Raw genomic sequence first — 17,786 nt, forward strand, 5'->3', positions numbered from 1 at the left:
AACAATAGAAGAACATCTACGAAATCGACGATCCTAAACATCTATTCCAAATGAGTCGTCAAATATCCTGGTTGCAAATCGCAGGATAATTTTAATGGTAAATAATATTTACAGTCCGGCCATGATTTGGCGAACGATTCCATGATTCAAATCCAATGATGAATAACTGGAAAAAATTTGGAATTAACAAACAAATAAGAACGAAGTTTTATGAAACCAATGGAAATTTTGGAAGTATGAGAAATATGGGTTATTTCACTAAATAAATAGATAGTTGTGCTATAATTTAAAAGTCTCCTCTATAAATAGGCTAGTTGTTTATAAATCTCAATTTAAAATGAAATACAAATAAATATCGGGTAAATTCCTCATTTTACTGTAAAGTGGCCGAGCATGCTGGTATATAATACTCTGATGGTATTCAATAGTTAAATTAACTATGGTATAATGTAAATTACATCATCATATCAAGAGAGTTTTAATGTTTGAAATATTATGCATGTGTTTTGAACTTACTTCAAAAGTTAAAAAAGTAGAGTGGTCGTTATCAGCACGCGGTCAAAATATTATTGAAGCGGATGAAGATATAGTGATTAGTGAACATGAATAATTGTATATAGTTTCACAACCAATAATTGAGCAAAGTCAAAAGGAAAGAAATGGCGTAACAAATACAAGAAATAGAGAGCAAACAAATGGGTTCTTCCTGGGTACGTGAGATTTTATAGAAAAATCTTAAGGATGAGCGTTATTGCAAATTGATTATAATACTATTTGCTTAGTGACGCATAGTAAAATGCTCGATAATTTATAAATCTTATGTAATTCAAATGCGCAGCTAAGAAATGATAAGTGCAATGGCCTTAACTATTTCCTATTTTTTCTTCTTCTTTTGATTCTACTCAATTATGTATAGAGATCATATGGTGAGGACGCTCCTTAATCAGACAAACCGAAAATGATCAATGATTATTATTAAAACAAATCAGACAACTGAGCTTACACAACCCCGAGACGAAAAAAAAAAAAAAATCACAATGTTTGATTGAAAGAAAACATAGAGATATCACACATTGATGTGATGAAAAACAAAATAAACTTGAAAACTTATTTGTGTTTTAATTCGTTAAGCTTTTTCTCGAGATCGGCTTTAAGTTGTCCGAAAATTCCCCGTCCTTTTTCTTTTTCTTTCTTCTTCGCTTCCGGTGCTTTCTCTTTCCCTTTCTCGGCCTCCTTGGCTTTCTCGGCCTCTTTCTGTCTCTCTTTTCGCTCCATCCCTTCTTTCTCTCTTCGGCCCTTGTCGGCCTTCAAGTCGTCCTCGGGCTTAGGCGGCGGCTTCGAGGGATCCTTGTCGTGCTCAACGGCTTGCCTCACATACTCGAGCATCAGCGGTGTCACATACAAAAGCTGCCCCTCCACGGCGCGCTGCAGATTTTGCGACGAAAGAAACGACGCAATCAAGCTCTTCCCTTGCTCCTCGTACGTCTCCGGCGACTCCATCACCTTCAGAAGCTTCTCCACCTCCTCCAGCAGCGCCTTTATTATCATCTCCGGATCGTCCACGTCTTTCGCTTCCTCGAGCGACTTCTTCGCTTCTTCCATCTTCCTCGTGGCCGCCGGAAATTCGCCATTGTCGGCGAGCTTTTTCGCTTCTTCCACGCAGTCCACGGTCTGCGCTCGCTTGTACTCGATTATCACCTTCGGGATCTCCTCGTCCGATGCATTCTCGAATCGATCCACCGTGATCTTCACCGGAGGGGCATCAAATCTTTTTCCTTTTTTCTTCTTAGAGGTAGAGCTGTATGTATAAATTTGAAAATATTATATACATTTGGGATAAAAATATAGAGGGATTGATTCACTTACACGTATGTGTATTTCGTTTCGAGCACATCGACGCTCATGTCTTCCGTCCTGGGAAGTAGGCGAATGTAGACTAAGATCTTGCGGACCTCTTTGCTGTAGAGATCGCCGAACGAGATGAATTTGGAATTGTCGTCGCTGTTGTCTTTCTTCTCGTCGTAGTATTTTCCGGCGGAGACGTCTTCGATCTCCGTCTCGCCTTCGGTAGGTTTGACGGTCAGATTCATATCCTTAACGACCACTGTGAGAAGACCTCCCAAACACAGAGCAAATGCTCTGCTCAAGTTCTTCTCTTCTTTAACGTCCGTGTATGTCCCTCCATCGCTTTTATCGGCTATCTCCACAAGCCCCTGAACGTATATAAATAAATATGTACCGATCAGTTCAATTCCAATTTCAAATCCATGTTAAGAAAAAAGAAAAAAAGAAATGAAAGTGTAGATATACCTCAGGGGTTGATTCTTTGCCAAAAGCGAAAGTGTAAACTGGAAATTGATCGATGAGATCAACCTCGGAAGCTTCATCGAACTCAGGAGATTGCTCGCCGTCTGACATAAGCATGATCGCCGCGGTACGTTCCTCGGTGAACCGTCGTTCGCTAAGAATCTTCAGTCCCTCTTTAAGCCCCGCGGCGGTGTTGGTTCTCCCGACCGCCTTGATCTCCTTGACGTGTTCGATGCTCTCGTCCTGAGCCTTATCAGTCATGAGACGCAGAGGGAACAATCTCTTGGACTTGGTGGAGAAAGTGACGATGGACAAACGGTCCGTGGGACTGAGCTTCCTAATCAGGAACTGCATAGCTCTCTTGAGCTTCAACAGCTTGCTCTCCTCGTCCTTGCTGGTCCTCTTCTTCTTCTTGCTCTCCATGCTCTCGCTCACGTCCAAGACAGCGACGAGGTCCAAAGGGAATCGATCTTCGACTCTATCGGAGGCTGTGAGCTCCAACAGAACCTTCATGTTCGACGCTTTCAGGGACGCCTCTGTTCTGTTGAAGTAAGTCAGCTGTGTGTCTCCGGCTGCCTGAGCCGCGGGTTCCGAATCTGAGTCTGCGATCGTTTTTTTTTTAATTCATTCAAATTTGTTGTAATTAATTAGATCAGTTGATATTGAATTTTTGAACTTAGATTGATGATATAAAAAAGACGATACGATACCAGAGTCGAGGTCCGGCTGGGTTGAGGATTCGGCGATGGGCTCATCGTCGTTGTAGATTGCCATTCTGCTGAAGTGAAATTTTTTTTGGTTGTTTCGGTTTGTGATATTTTTCTTTCAATTTAAGCGTTAAATATAGTTCGTCATATATTCACTCCAGTCAAGCTGGCAATTTCTGTCGTTAGAAAACAGAGACTATTAATTTTTTTTTTTATTTGTCAGGTCTTAAGAGGCTTAGCCGTGCCAGTTGGTACTCTTCGTGGTGGAGAAAAATATTGAAAGCGTTCCGGTACTCTTCGTGGTGGACAAAAATATTGAAAGCGTTCCAGGCGGCCCAAGACATGACGAGGCCATAAGCGAAAATAAATAATTAAGCTTAATTTTTTTTAATGCAATTCGTTCATATTTTTATAACTTTTATCATTGTAGCATTTTAGCCATCACTAAATTTTTTTGGGATCATTTTGGTTTATAATTTATTAATTTAAGAAATTTCTAAACATCACGGTTTTGAAAATAGTCAACGTTTGAAAACTTATTAAGAAAAAAACAAAACATATGATGCGGTACTTTAATAAGCCATTTGAATTTTCTATTTTGTCTTTTTATTTAAAACAATTTTTTTTTGCTATAGTTCGCCACTCTTTCTCTCTTTCATACTTTTTTTTCTCATCAAAACTTCAAAAATCCATATATTCTTCATATGAACTCGAAAATTAAGTGATTTCAAATCCTACGGAGAAGAGAGCTTCAAAAATAGATTCATTGTGTTGGATAAAAGGTCCTCTCTACTGATGTAGAATTTCGCCGGAATCCACAATTGGTACATTTTTCGTTCACCGCGAGAGGTGGTTTTTGATCCGCATTTTTAAGACCAAGGCATAATAAAACTTCAGGGTCGTCATTATCGTCATATTTTCTTCTCAGTGGTACTCCAAGCTTTTTTTTATGAAATACTAGAAATTTATGTAATTTTTTTATGGAAATAACTAGAAATTTCCTGAATTTTTTTGGAAATAAATGGAAATTTAATGAGGATTAGTCTGGGTTTCTGGATTTACATATAGAAGCTAATAAACGAAATTTGTGAAGATTTTAGTTTTAATTAAGATAATAGATTGAAATTTTTTTAGAAATTCGGAGCTCATAACACTATTCATTAAGTCAAATATAATATTGTCATTGAGTATTTTTCTAAACGTTGACTATATCCCAATTTTATAACTTTATAAATCTACAGCACCCTTAATTTAATAGCATTTTGTTTTTTTTATTATTATTTAACTTTAAACATCTTAACATATTTTTCAAACAAAATTATCTTATTATTTTATTCAACACAGATACTGGGACATGTCACATGTATTTGATGGATGCTGCTGGTGTTTGAGAGAGAGAGAGAGAGAGAGAGAAGGGGGGGGGGGGGGTCCGTGATAAGAGGAATTAATAAATAAAGGGAAAATATCAAGAGTATACATCGTGTTTAATCGAAATGCGAAATTTATCTTCTCTATTTATAGAAATATCAGGCATATCTCTTCAGTTTAATGTAAATGACATATAACCCCCTTAAAAAAATGTTGTATTACAAATATCACCATTTTTGTTTATTTTTTACAAAAAAAATAATTTGAACTCCCCAAAATACCATTAACAGAATAAATATTTATTTACTATTACATTAAAAAAAAATCAAAATATCTCTTTATAAAAAAAATCTTTAACTTTTTATAAAGAAATTTTTTAATTTAATTTTTTTTTTCTTTATAGAATAGAAAATAAAAAATTATTTCTTTAAGGGTATTTTGGGGAATTCAATTTGTTTTTTTGTAAAAAATAAATGAAAATGTTGATATTTGTAATATACCATTTTTTTTAGGACATTGTAGCGAAATATCCAAAATTAAACTATAAAATTTGCTTTTAGCCTATGTTTCACAACTTTTAGGGAAATAGCCAACATGATTATGTGGCAATAATTAAGGTTTTATTTACCCTTATTTATTAATAAATTCGTCATTTTCTCTCTCCTATTTTTTTTCTACACTTTTTTTACATAAAAACTTCAAAAAACCATATCTATCTCATATGAACTCGAAATTGAGTGATTCCAAATCCTACGGATTCGTGACGCCGAGATCTTCAAAAATAGATACATTGTGTTTGATGAAAAATAATGTTTAATACCATAGATGTAGAAAAATCTACCTTAAATATGGAAATAACTGAATATTTTTGAAATTATCAAAAAAATAAATGGAAATGTAAATATGATGCCTTAAAAATATTTTTTATCAAACACAATGGATCTATTTTTGAAGATCTCGACGCCACGAATTTGTAGGATTTGAAATCACTCAATTTCGAGTTCGTATGAGAAAGATACAAATTTTTGAAGTTTTGATGCAAAAAAAATTATTTGAAAAAAATAGGAGAGAGAAAATGACGAATTTATTAATAAATAAGGGCAAATAAGACCTTAATTATTGCCACATAAGCCATTTGGCTATATCCCTAAAAATTGTCAAACATAGGCTAGATCCAAAATCACATGTTTAAAGTGGCCTAATTAGTTACAAATCTCTTTTTTTTAAGGGAAGTATATGTCATTATATTAAACTGAATGGATATATATGATATTTCTAGAAATAGATAGGATAAATCTCGTATTTCGATTAAACACGAGGGACACCCTTAATATTTTCCCGTAAATAAATACAAAACATTAAAAATGGGGTCCTACGCGTGAAATTGAAAAAAGCAAATTAATAAAAAGGGAAACACGAAGATGAAGTTAAAAAGAAAAAAAGCAATAAAAAGGGGCCCTTCTTTTTTGGCCTATTGTTTTTTATAAACGTGGAGGCCTTACGCAGTAGGGCACGTTCACATGGGGGGAAATGGAAAATAATATAGTAGTGTGCATGTCATGATCTTTGTCCACTACTAAAAGTTTCTTCCTTTTTTTTTATTATTAAAAGGAACTTGCATGTCTATTATTGATTGGATTACTCGTAAGGCATCATTATTTATTATTCTTATTAGAGGAATATTGTAAAATTCTTGCACACAATTTTAAGCGAAATAATAATAATAATGAATCAGTTAATTGAATCAAATCAACATAATGATTGTAGGTTTATATTGGAATACAATATTATTATAGCTAAAAGTTTGTTAGTTGTCTAATGATTTTTAGATATCTTAAAATATATATATAACTTTCAAATTATGAATTCCTTGACTATTAATATAACTATTTTTATTTTTAGTATTGGTGTCGTCGTGGAGAACAGAAAAATGACTACGCTAGAACTTTGATTGAGACCTGATTATACGTAATTTAATATTTTATTCCAAATTAATCTACATAACAAGTTTTTCGTTTCATCTCATGATTATACATTTTATTCTAGGCGATTAATATTGTATTGGTATAGAAACGTTTTGGAAGCGTCAGATGGGGTGACGTATGATGGTAGACGTCATGGTTTATATCCATAATAATAATAGAGTTGGATATGTGATATTATTACCTACATTGATAAGGTTAGAACTTAGAGGAGAAAATAACACATATATACATTGTGTTTTAGTAAAATATCGACTTTAACTTTCGGTTTTCAAAAATGTTAAGATCATACCTTCTGTTTAACTAAAATGATGAAATTATACACTGAAATTGATAACAGTATCACAAATCTCATTTTCATTGGTAATATTAACTCTTATATAAGAAAAACCGAATCAAATTCAAAACAGTATCCTAATCTCCAAATTTTCAATTTTGAAATAAAAATAGCCTTAAACTGAAATTAAATAATAAAATTCATATCTCCCAAGAGATGACTTCATTCTGTGTTCGAATTGCAACTCTGAATCCTGAGTTCTCTGTTCAAATATGTAATTTTGATGACTATCAACTGTCGATTTTTACCCTTTCGCCTCTTTTTGCGTTCTTTACGATTACGAGACTATTGTTTATTTTTTAGTTTTTTTAATAAATTATATATATGACGCGAATGAATATAGATAATTGGTGTTTACATATAAAATATGAGTTATTAAGTTATATAGACACACGGTTATAGTGAATTGGGATATAGCCCACATTTGGTTAATTTCTTGTAAATAGCCAAGTTAACTTATTAACGGATTAGTAAAAGACTTATTTAACTCAGCCAAACATATATAAAAGGTAGTTAATAAGCTGCCACGTATGCAAGTTGGCTATTTACAAAGTATTTACTAAAGGTTCGCTAATTTACAATTCCTATAGTTTAGGTGGCTTACGTAACCAATTTTTTGTATAAATATTATAGTCAACGTCAATGAAAAGTCAATAAAAATAAGATTTGTGGCACTGTTGTCTATTTCAAGAATTTCGTCATTTTAGTTAAATACAGAGGGTATGATCACGGTATTTTTGAAAACCAAATGTTAAACTCGACATTTAACAAAAATACAAGATATATATGTGTCATTTTCCCAACTTTTAGAACTTAATTAGAACGTGAAATAATAAATGCCCATTACTCCAACAAAAATATAAATATTGACGCATTTAATATCAAATCGGTTAAGAATTTGGTTGATTTCGTGATATATTAATTGGTCCCGAACTAGTTGTATTTCATGACCGATTTGATATTAAATATATTAATATTTGAATTTTTGCTGATTTTTAATAAATAACAAGTAAATGATATTATTGTTGTCAGAATTGACAAGACCAAATAAATTAACGGATAGTACGCGAGCAAGTTTACCGAGGGTCCGTCGCTGGTGACGGAACAAATATGTGCATGATTGTTCTTTAACAAGTTTCGTCACTATATCAACAAAAAACAGAAGGCCTACAAAAAAGGCTAAAGGCATCGCTTTAAATTGGTCGCGTTCAGATGGAATCCAATACTGAGTTTTATTTTATATTTTATCTATTAGTGTCATTAGTCTGACTTGTGACAGCGTTGAAACTTCACTTTAAGAAATGAATGTGAATAGCCAATAAAAAGAGAATTACTATATCAGGTACAAGACTTTTCACTAAATTTAGTGTTTTTTTTTTTTTTTTTTTTTTTTTTTTTTTTTTTTGTTGAGAAATTCACTAAATTTAATATAGAAGTCCAATATATGTAGTTTGTAGGGCTATTTTGAAGAATAGTAAAATTGGCTCAACAATATTAAGAGACTAACCTATGTTTCATTTTATTAAGTAAATAGTCTAACTTTAATAGACTACCTAAACTACCCCTATCATCCACAACATCCATTAACCCTAACTCATTCCCTCTCACCGCCGCCCCAAACCTCTCCGACGACGACTCCTCCACCACATCTACAGCCGCCACGCCCTCCTGCTCCGGGATCTCGAAGCTCCGGCGAGTCCGCCAAAGACTGGATTTCTCGCATAATCGTTTCACCGGCGAGATTCCGGCGACCGAGCTCGCTCGTCTCTCGAGACTGCTGACTCTCCGCCTCGAGTCGAACCGGTTCGACGGAGGCCTCGACGAATCCTCGTCGCAGAAAAAGAAGAAGAGAAAGAAAAATCACCGATTTTGTTGATTCACTGTAAATTCGCGAATAGGTTAATTTAATTAACGTACTGGAGTGAGTTAGGTTAATTAATTAACTGATTCGTGAAGGATTTGAAATTCACAAAAAATTTACAAAAATAAGAACTTAAGTCAATTGATATTCAAAGCATTCAATTAATTAACCTAATTACTAATTCAATTATTTAGTAAATTAACTTTACTTACAAAAAAAAAAATCAGAACCTAAGCTAATATTCAACCAATAATTTAATTAATTAACATAACTCACTCCAGTACGTTAATTAAATTAACTTATTCGCGAAGGAAGTGAGAGCATTATGGTCTGAGCCGAATATATGGGCTATTTGTTTAATAAAATGAAACTTAGACTATTCCCTCAATAAGAATAAGAATGACAAACTTGGCTAGTTACAACAAATTTTACTAGTTTGTATGTAGTATGTACTGCTTTTCGATCCGCTTTTATCTCAATTGAAAATTATTTTTGTTTTTGTTTTTTCTTGCGTATACTAGACTCATGATATAAGTATAACTGTTTGAGCTCCGAATTATCTATTGTGTGAACTGAGATCAAAGGCAGGAGACCGCAGATATATATGCCCTGATTTAAAAAAAAAAAAAACTTGTACTTTTATTCCTAAATTATTTTTAAGTTTATATTGAGCCCAAAATTTATATAGCTTTTTTTCATATTTACCCTATGAAAAAAATGCTTATACTTATATTATATATGTGTATGATAAATAGAGATAAACACTTATACATGCTTACCCAGATGTATTTAATTTATTCCTAATTTTTCACGGTATGAGAAGTTTCCAAATTAATAGTACTTGGCAGATGAGAACATCATTATTTATATTCTTTTATGTGTAATATTGTGTATATATAGATCTGAAGGGGACAACGACCACCATTAATAATGCAATTTCACGCATACCCCCGAGCTGGCTTGCCTTTTTCCCATGGTTTATATTAAATCAATCGATCCAAAATAAAAAAAATTCCAACAGACGTAATAAGTACAAGAAATAGAGAACAAACAAATTGGTTCTTCCTGGCTACGTGAGATTTTATAGAAAAATCTTAAGGGTGAGCGTTATTGCAATTTGGTTATAATACTATTTGCTTAGTGACGCATAGTAAAATGCTTGATAATTTATAAGTCTTATTTAATTCAAATGAGCAGCTAAGAAATGATAAGTGCAATGGCCTTAACTATTTCCTCTTTTTTTTTTTTTTTTTTTTTTTTTTCTTTTGATTCTACTCAACTATGTATAGAGATCATATGGTGAGGACGCTCCTTAATCTGACAAACCGAAAATGATTAATGATTATTATTAAAACAAATCAGACAATTGAGCTTACACAACCCGAAACAAAAACAAAAAAAAAAAAAAAAAAAATTCACAATGTTTGATTGAAGAAAACACAGAGATATCACATACTGATGTGATGAAAAACAAAATAAACTTGAAAACTTATTTGTGTCTTAATTCGTTAAGTTTTGTCTTGAGATTGGCTTTAATTTGTCTGAAAATTCCCAGTCCTTTCTCTTTCTCTTTCTCGGCCTCCTTGGCTTTCTCGGCCTCTTTCTGTCTCTCTTTGCGCTCCATCCCTTCTTTCTCTCTTCGGCCCTTGTCGGCCTTCAAGTCGTCCTCGGGCTTAGGCGGCGGCTTCGATGGATCTTTGACGAATTCCAGGGCTTGATTGACATAGTCGAGCATGAGCGGAGTGGCGTGCAACAAATGGCCATCGACAGCGCGCTGCAGAAGTTGAGAAGACAGGAACGAAGATATGAATCGTTTCCCTTCTGTGTTGTACAGCTCCGGCGTTGCCATCAAGGCCAACAGCTTTTCCACGTCATCCAGAAGCGCCTGTATTATCTTCTCGGGATCATCGATGTGCTTGACGCTCTCTAACGAATCCTTGGCTTCGTTCATCTTGTCCTTCGCTGCCGGGAATTGGCCGACGTCGGCGAGCTTTTTGGCTTCAGTCACGCAATCCACAGTCTGTGCACGTTTGTCCTCGATTATCACCTTTGGCACCTCTTCATCGCTTGCTGTCTCGAAGCGATCAATTGTAATTGTCACCGGAGGGGCTTTGAACAATAACCCTTTCTTCTTTCTCGAAGTAGAACTGCAATTGCATCCATACATACATATAGGATTAGTTGACCTATAAATATGTATAGCTGATTTTCCCAGAGAGTAAATCCATTATAAGTAATTACCTGTATGTGTAGCTCACTTGGACAACATCAGTGCTCTTTTCTTCTTCAGCTTTAAGCAGAGAGAGGTATAACAAGATCTTGCGAACCTCTCTGCTGTAGAGATCGCCAAAGGAGATAGTTATGGACTTATCCGCATTCACTTCTTTGTCGTCGTAGTACTTCCCAGCAGACACATCCACGAGTCTCGATTCTCCATCGAAAGGTTTGATGGTCAGTTTCAGATCCTTAACAACCACACTCAGAAGACCACCCAAACAGAGCGCAAATGCTCTGCTCAACTTTTCCTCATCTCGAACATCAGTGAACGTTCCCCCATCGCTTTTCTTCGAAAGCTCTTCCAGAAGCTACAAAAATAATATTAACGACGTCATAGCTATTTAGTCAATTTCAAAATTGATTTTAACGAATTAGCCAACGTTTCGTTTATTTTAGTAACTTAACCATATACCTTCATTTACCAAAATTAACTTATTAAAATGCTAGAGACAATTATATAAAATACTATCTGAAATGTAAGTTAGATTGCAAATCCGACTTTTCAAGTAGTCTAGTACGTGAGATTTTTTTTTATTTTATTTATTTATATCAGGTCTTTAATAAAATTCTATTTCGTTCAACAATTGATGAATATGAATGTATAGATATAATACCTCAGTTGTGGAGCCTTTCCCTAAAGCAAAGGTGCAAACTGGATATTGGTCAACACGAACATTGCGAGCATCGCCGTACTTAAGGGTCTGATCACCGTCGGACATGAGAAGGATAGCACCGGTTCGATCCTCCGTGAAACGGCGGTCATTCAGAACTTTGACACCCATTTGAAGACCGGCGAATGTGTTGGTCCAACCCTCGGCTCGCAAGGCTTTGACTCGATCGATCATCTCATCTTGACGGCTGTCCGTCATAAGTCGAAGGGATTCGACTCTCTTGGCTTCGGTGGAGTAAGTGACAACGGACAAACGATCGATGGGACTGAGCTTCCGTACCACGAACTGCATCGCCGTTTTCAGTTTTCCGATCCTGTCATCCGTGTTCATGCTTCCGCTGACGTCCAAAACGGCAACGACGTCCAAAGGGAATCGGTCTTCGAGTCGCTCAGAGCCGGTCAGCTCCAACACCACCTTCAGCTTTGACTCTTTCAGGGAAGCCTGTGTTCTGTTGTAGTTGGTCAGCTTTGTGTCTCCGGCTTCATAAGCCGCGGGCTCCGACTCTGAGTCTGACCATTTTTAATTTAATCAAAATTAGCGTAATTAATATCGAGTGTGATCAACACACGGATGAAGAAGAAGATTGGTTTACCTGAAGAATCAACATCTTGGACTGAGACTTGGACTATCGGCTCGTCATCGTTGTAGACTGCCATTCTTCCCACTCTTTTTCAAACAAAAAAAAATTTATTTATTTTTTTATTTATCACAACTCTCTTTACTTTTTTATCCCACTTAGCAAAGACTAGGCTTATTTTATAGCCCAGCAAATAACTTAACAAGGACACAGTTTGTCTCTTTGCTCTCAATTTCATCCACGTGGATATAATAAATAATATCTGTAATGATGGGTCTTTAAAACCTCGTCGTTTTATTTTATTCATGAGACAAATTGACAAGCCGTGATCATGATTGTACATATTTTGTAGGCTACTAAGTTTGATAGGTGCGTGTCGTACGTAGAAAGTTTCTATCATCCCGACTAAATTTGAGCTTGTTCTTAAGTAGTTTTGAGATTTTTTTTTATGTGTTTTGAGGGTTTTCGGGTCAAAATGGGTTTCTCATCATACTCTGGGTAAATCTTTACAAAACGAGACATTCGAGAGCAAAAACGAGTAAAAAACGAAGGAGTCAGGAACAGGGAAACCTCGCGCTGCGACCTTGATACCATGCACCGCGAGGTTTGCAAATCCATGCCCAGTTGATCTCCGAGCGTGTTGCGCGGAACGCGAGATCCCGAAGATGTCTACCTTGCGCCGCGACCTGCTACCGCGCGCCGCGAGGTGCACCGAGACAAAAATAGAAAATACGGATTTGAGCCGATCTGAGCCGTTGGATCACTTTTAATTACACAGATTGTTCCGTAAATTAAAAAAAAACCAACGATTTTGACCTAGGCCTATAAATACATATCTTAACCTCTTGTTTAAGGATCTCAGTCTTATTTTATTATTTTTAATTAGCGTTCGGGAGAGATAGAGAAAAAGAGGAGAGCCGTTCTTCATCGATTCGCTTCAATTACAGTTTTCTTCTTCTCCTTTACTCTTGAAACTCCCTTATTTTATCTTTGCAATTGAGTTTTTAATTATGGTTGTTTTGAATTCTTCTTCATCTATTTTCTTATTGTTTTCTCACTACGTCGTGAACTAATTCATTTAAGGACTATGACGTAGCGGGTTTAGGATTCGGTTATGGATAGTATTTAATATATTGAAGTTCAATTTTCATTCTCTATTACTTTGCTTAATTCAAATCCGTTTAATGCTTGATCGAGATAAGCTACATTGTTCATGATATTTTATTTCAATTTGATGCTTGAAAAAGATTATGTTGTTAGTGTGCTTGGTTTGAATTACTATGATGCATTCCTAGGCTAGAGATAGATAGGTTGTTACAAAATCGTGTGAATGCTCTTAATATTAATGCATGCCATTGTTAGGGATTGAGATCGAGAGAAGATTTTCTTAATATTGTCATAGTGTGTTAGATGCTCGACAGAGATTTAGCAATATTATCTTGTGAGTATGATTAGCAAAGTTTTAGTGAGTTGGTTGTTGATTGTGCATGAAACTCGTATATCCAAACCGTTGATTGAATTCGTGAAGCCTTGGTCCTTAGCCTCTCTTATTGCTTACACCCATAATTTTATTGCTTTGCTTATTAATTGTTTTTAAACTTGTCAAAAATTTGTGACATATTTCCATCTTCTCTTTATGTTCAATTCGTGCTAGTTGATTTTTTTGTTAATTATGTTTTTTTTTGTGGGATCGCCACTTACTTAATTCACTATATTACTTGAGCGACATGTGCACTTGCGCGCGTAAAAATCGCAACAAAGTTAATACTCACTCTTGTGGAGGGAATTGAAAGTGTTCAGATGGGGACGATGACGATGTATAATAATAAACGTCATGGTTCTTGTCTATAAGAATAATTGAATTAGCTAGACAATATTAATGAGAATAGTCCGGCTAGTACTACCATAGTGAAATAATTAATATATGAATTGAGTACCTTAACAATGTTCACTACAGTTTTATTTTATTTTTTTTCCAGACCGGATAGGCTCTGTCATTATTCTGAGAGCGCTGAAACTCCAATTTAATACTTGCCCAGAGATAATGTGAATATAGCCCCCATAAAATTAATATATTAGGCACAGAAGACTTTTTTTTTGGTGTATGAGTATGTACTGGTCTTGGATCCGCGTTTATCTCATTAGAAAGTCGCGTTTACTAGACTTCGTTATGTTACCTGTTGAGCTGCTGATTAATCTATATGGTGGGAATGGGATTAATTAAAAAAGTTTCCGAACATTTGACACAATTTTAAAATTATATTTATATGCATATGTGTATATATAGAATATAGTTCTGATTGAGGCCCCCCCATTAATAATGCAATGTCATCCATATCCTCGAGCTGGCTTGTCTTCTTTTATATTAAATAAATCATTATATCCAAATATATATATATATATATATATATATATATATATATATATATATTCCCAACTGATGTGATGTTGATAGACAGAAATTCACAACAATAATAGTAATTGTTTGTCATTTATAAAAAAATCAACCAAAATATAAATATTGACACATTTAATACAAAATCGGTCACTAATTGAGTTGATTTCGTGATATATTAATTGATCACGATCTGGTTGTAGTTCATGACCAATTTGATATTAAATGTATCAATATTTGAATTTTTGTTGATTTTTTATAAATAACAAGTAAATGACATTATTGTTGTCAATTTTTCTAGTTATAGAGGAATTGTCTAGACCAAATAAATTAATGAATAGTAGAAGGCAAGGACGTTTATGAGGGCCCGTCGCTGGTGACGGAACAAATATGTGCATGATTGTTCTTTAACAAGTTTCGTCACTATATCAACAAAAAAAGAAGGCCTACAAAAAAGGCTAAAGGCATCGCTATTATTTCGTGATCCAGAAGCACCAAGCGTTCAAATGGAATCCAATACCGATCTTAAATGGTTTAAATCGGACCGAACCGTTTTAACCGGTTTGGTCCGGTTCGTTTTTTTTTTTTCTTATTTGGTCCGGTGCAGTTTATTTTTTTAAAACCATTTAGACCGGTTCGATTCGGTTTTTGATCGGTTTTAGATCGGACCATACCATATACTATTTGCTTAGTGACGCATAGTAAAATACTTCATAATTTATAAGTCTTACTTAATTCAAATGAGCAGCTAAGAAATGATAAGTGCAATGGCCTTAACTATTTCCTCTTTTTTTTTTTTTTTTTTTTTTTTTTTTTTTTTTTTTTTTACTCAACTATGTATGCAGATCATATGGTGAGGACGCTCCTTACTTTGACAAACCGAAAATGATCAATGATTATTATTAAAACAAATCAGACAACTGAGCTTACACAACCCGGGGACCAAAAAAAAAATCACAATATGTTTGATTGAAGAAAACATAGAGATATCACATATTGATGTGATGAAAAACAAAATAAACTTGAAAAAACTTATTTGTGTTTTAACTCGTTAAGTTTTGTCTCGAGATTGGCTTAAAGTTATCCGAAAATTTCCCGCCTTTTTTTATCTTTCTTTTTCACTTCAGGTGCTTTCTCGTCATCCTTCGCTTTCGCAGCCTCTTTCTGTCTCTCTTTGCGCTATGTCCCTTCTTTCTCTCTTCGGCCCTTGAACTTCTTGGAAGGTTCACTCGGCCATTGGCGGCTTCGAGGGATCCTTGTCTCGGCTGATAGGTGCGTTAATCACGCATAAAACTCCTATTTCCCGAACCAAAAACCGACGAGTCCTCAAATATTTTAATTGTTTTTAGTAGGTTTTTGAGTAGTTTCAAGTTCAGAGGAGCAATAGAGCGTCTACAATCAATTTCGTGGAAAGAGGACGGGATTTGGAGACAAAACGGTCGAAATAGAGTAAAAAATAGATGAGCAAGAAAATTGGCGACTACGCGCGCCACGCGCATCCCCTCGCGCGCCGCGGGAAGACATAATTCGAGACTGCGCGCCGCGTGCCTCTAGTCGCGCGCCGCGCATACGGGGGCACAAACCGTGAAATCGCACAGAGTTTTATGCGCAGAGCGCGCGTAACCTGGAGTTTGGTCCTCGCGCCGCGCGCCTCCGAATTGCTTAAATAGGAAATTAACGTTTTCTGAAGATTTTCGACCCTTGGATTGAATTGGAAGGCTCAAATGACTTCGAAAAACACACATTCAGGGCTTAAAACATTGAGAACTTTTGCTTGGGAGCGAAGTTGAGTCGAAGATCCGACGAACCAGCAACCGTGAACTCCCGTTTTTAATAGTTTTTCCTTCTTTCCCTTATTCTCTATTACTCTAATTTTTTCGTTAATTGAAAGTTTCATTCTTCCCGTCATGAATTTCATAGTGTTCCTCTTATTTATGGTTATGTTGATTCTTGTCTTGATCATTATGTTATTGAAGATGGATTCCGTTAGAGGCTAAGTTTTTAGCGGGCTTGCGATGTAGCCGGATTGAATGGGGTTAGGGGGTTCGTTAGGGTGAAATTATGCTTTGATTTACTTAATTATTCATGCTTGTGTGGATGTGTTCTTAATGCGTTCTTTAGATTGGCCATCTTTAGGATTGTTTTTAGGAGTTTTCTGTCACTCGAGAGAGGGCGAAAAACCCACGCTCATAATTCATGCTTCGTTTTGTTCTTAGGTTGCTAGACGGCTTAAGCTTAATGTAATCGTTTGAATTCTCGTGTTTACTGCTCGTAATTGTTTTAATAGGATTAGAGGCCAAGAGGATATATAATTCGTCAATTGCGTAGGTTGCTAGATCACTCGAGAGAGGCTAGTAATATCATAGGGAGAATGAGATTAGCGTGAGTAGAGTAGGTCAAGTTGTTTGAACCTGAAACCCTCGAGTCTTAATTTTCCGGTGAAGTCGTAACCCCCATTTTCTCTTATTCAAAGTTTCGTGTTACATTTCCGCTGTTGTTTTTGTTAGTTTAATTGTAGTCAATTCTTGCACCACCCATTTTAATACCGTGAAATCAATTCGCTTTAGGTTGTTTAACGTCGTTATAGTAACTAGTCTATGTGGGATCGATATCCGTTACTTACGTAACACTATTACTTGTTCGATACGTCCGCTTGCGTGCTAGTTATAAAAATATCGCAACAAGTTTTTGGCGCCGTTGCCGGGGACTTTTTACAATAGCGTCGAAAAATAATCTGCTTAGCCAATTGATTTTGTTACGCGTTTCCTAACTTTGCGTGTCATTTTCTTTGTTTTAAAGGTGCATGCGGAGTGAGGGAACATCAAACCTCGTTCCACTAAATCTTGAGATCGAAAAATTCTGCAAGACGAATAGAAAGCAATCAAAGGAACGAGCAATGGAAGATAGAGCGAACAACGCGGCGAATGAAGGGCCAAAGACCATATTTCAATATGGGTTACCACCAGCTGACGCCGCGCAATCGGCAATCGCTCTCCTGGCTCTTGCGGGTAATCAGAATTTCGAGATCAAGATCGGCATAATACACATGGTTCAAGCGAATCAATTCTCTGGATCACCTGCCGAAGACCCGCAAGACCATCTGACGAACTTCGTCGAGATCGCAAACACGTTCAAGCTCCACAACGTGTCCGACGAAGCCACCCGTTTCCGCCTCTTCCCATTCTCACTGCGGGACTGAGCCAAGACGTGGCTCAACTCCCTCCCGCCGGGCTCCATCACCTCATAGGCTGACCTGCGCGTCAAATTCATCTCAAAGTTCTTCCCGTTCGAGAAGATGCACAAG

The 17,786-nt window shown here is 35.8% G+C and overlaps 2 protein-coding genes across 2 annotated transcripts; both read right to left on the minus strand.

Annotated features, from left to right (window-relative positions):
- Positions 1-971: 971 nt before the first annotated feature.
- LOC149399885 (putative E3 ubiquitin-protein ligase WAVH2) lies at positions 972-3,193 on the minus strand. Its single transcript, XM_089612710.1, has 4 exons — positions 3,018-3,193; positions 2,311-2,909; positions 1,867-2,213; positions 972-1,798 (listed from the first exon to the last, which is right to left on the minus strand). The coding sequence occupies exons 1-4, from the start codon at positions 3,079-3,081 to the stop codon at positions 1,108-1,110; spliced, it is 1,701 nt and encodes a 566-aa protein (XP_089468836.1). The 5' UTR covers positions 3,082-3,193; the 3' UTR covers positions 972-1,107.
- A 6,805-nt stretch (positions 3,194-9,998) lies between these two features.
- LOC149399886 (uncharacterized) lies at positions 9,999-12,225 on the minus strand. Its single transcript, XM_089612889.1, has 4 exons — positions 12,103-12,225; positions 11,454-12,019; positions 10,804-11,147; positions 9,999-10,709 (listed from the first exon to the last, which is right to left on the minus strand). Exons 1-4 carry the CDS (start codon positions 12,164-12,166, stop codon positions 10,052-10,054), a joined length of 1,632 nt encoding a protein of 543 aa, XP_089469015.1. The 5' UTR covers positions 12,167-12,225; the 3' UTR covers positions 9,999-10,051.
- Between the last annotated feature and the right edge of the window lie 5,561 nt (positions 12,226-17,786).

The sequence above is a fragment of the Urtica dioica genome, chromosome 4 (assembly GCF_054948205.1).
Source record: "Urtica dioica subsp. dioica isolate 48M chromosome 4, U.dioica_male_clone48M_v1_H2, whole genome shotgun sequence".
NCBI classification, from domain to species: domain Eukaryota; kingdom Viridiplantae; phylum Streptophyta; class Magnoliopsida; order Rosales; family Urticaceae; genus Urtica; species Urtica dioica.

Bases quoted from the DNA above. Each gene is read 5' to 3' on its own strand.
- LOC149399886 (XM_089612889.1), bottom strand. From the start codon at position 12,166: ATGGCAGTCTACAACGATGACGAGCCGATAGTCCAAGTCTCAGTCCAA. The intron at 12,020-12,102 runs GTAAACCAATCT...AAAAATGGTCAG, and splicing joins CCAAGATGTTGATTCTTCAG to ACTCAGAGTCGGAGCCCGCG. The intron at 10,710-10,803 runs GTAATTACTTAT...ATGCAATTGCAG, and splicing joins CAAGTGAGCTACACATACAG to TTCTACTTCGAGAAAGAAGA.
- LOC149399885 (XM_089612710.1), bottom strand. From the start codon at position 3,081: ATGGCAATCTACAACGACGATGAGCCCATCGCCGAATCCTCAACCCAG. The intron at 2,910-3,017 runs GTATCGTATCGT...AAACGATCGCAG, and splicing joins CCAGCCGGACCTCGACTCTG to ACTCAGATTCGGAACCCGCG. The intron at 1,799-1,866 runs GTAAGTGAATCA...TTATACATACAG, and splicing joins GAAACGAAATACACATACGT to CTCTACCTCTAAGAAGAAAA.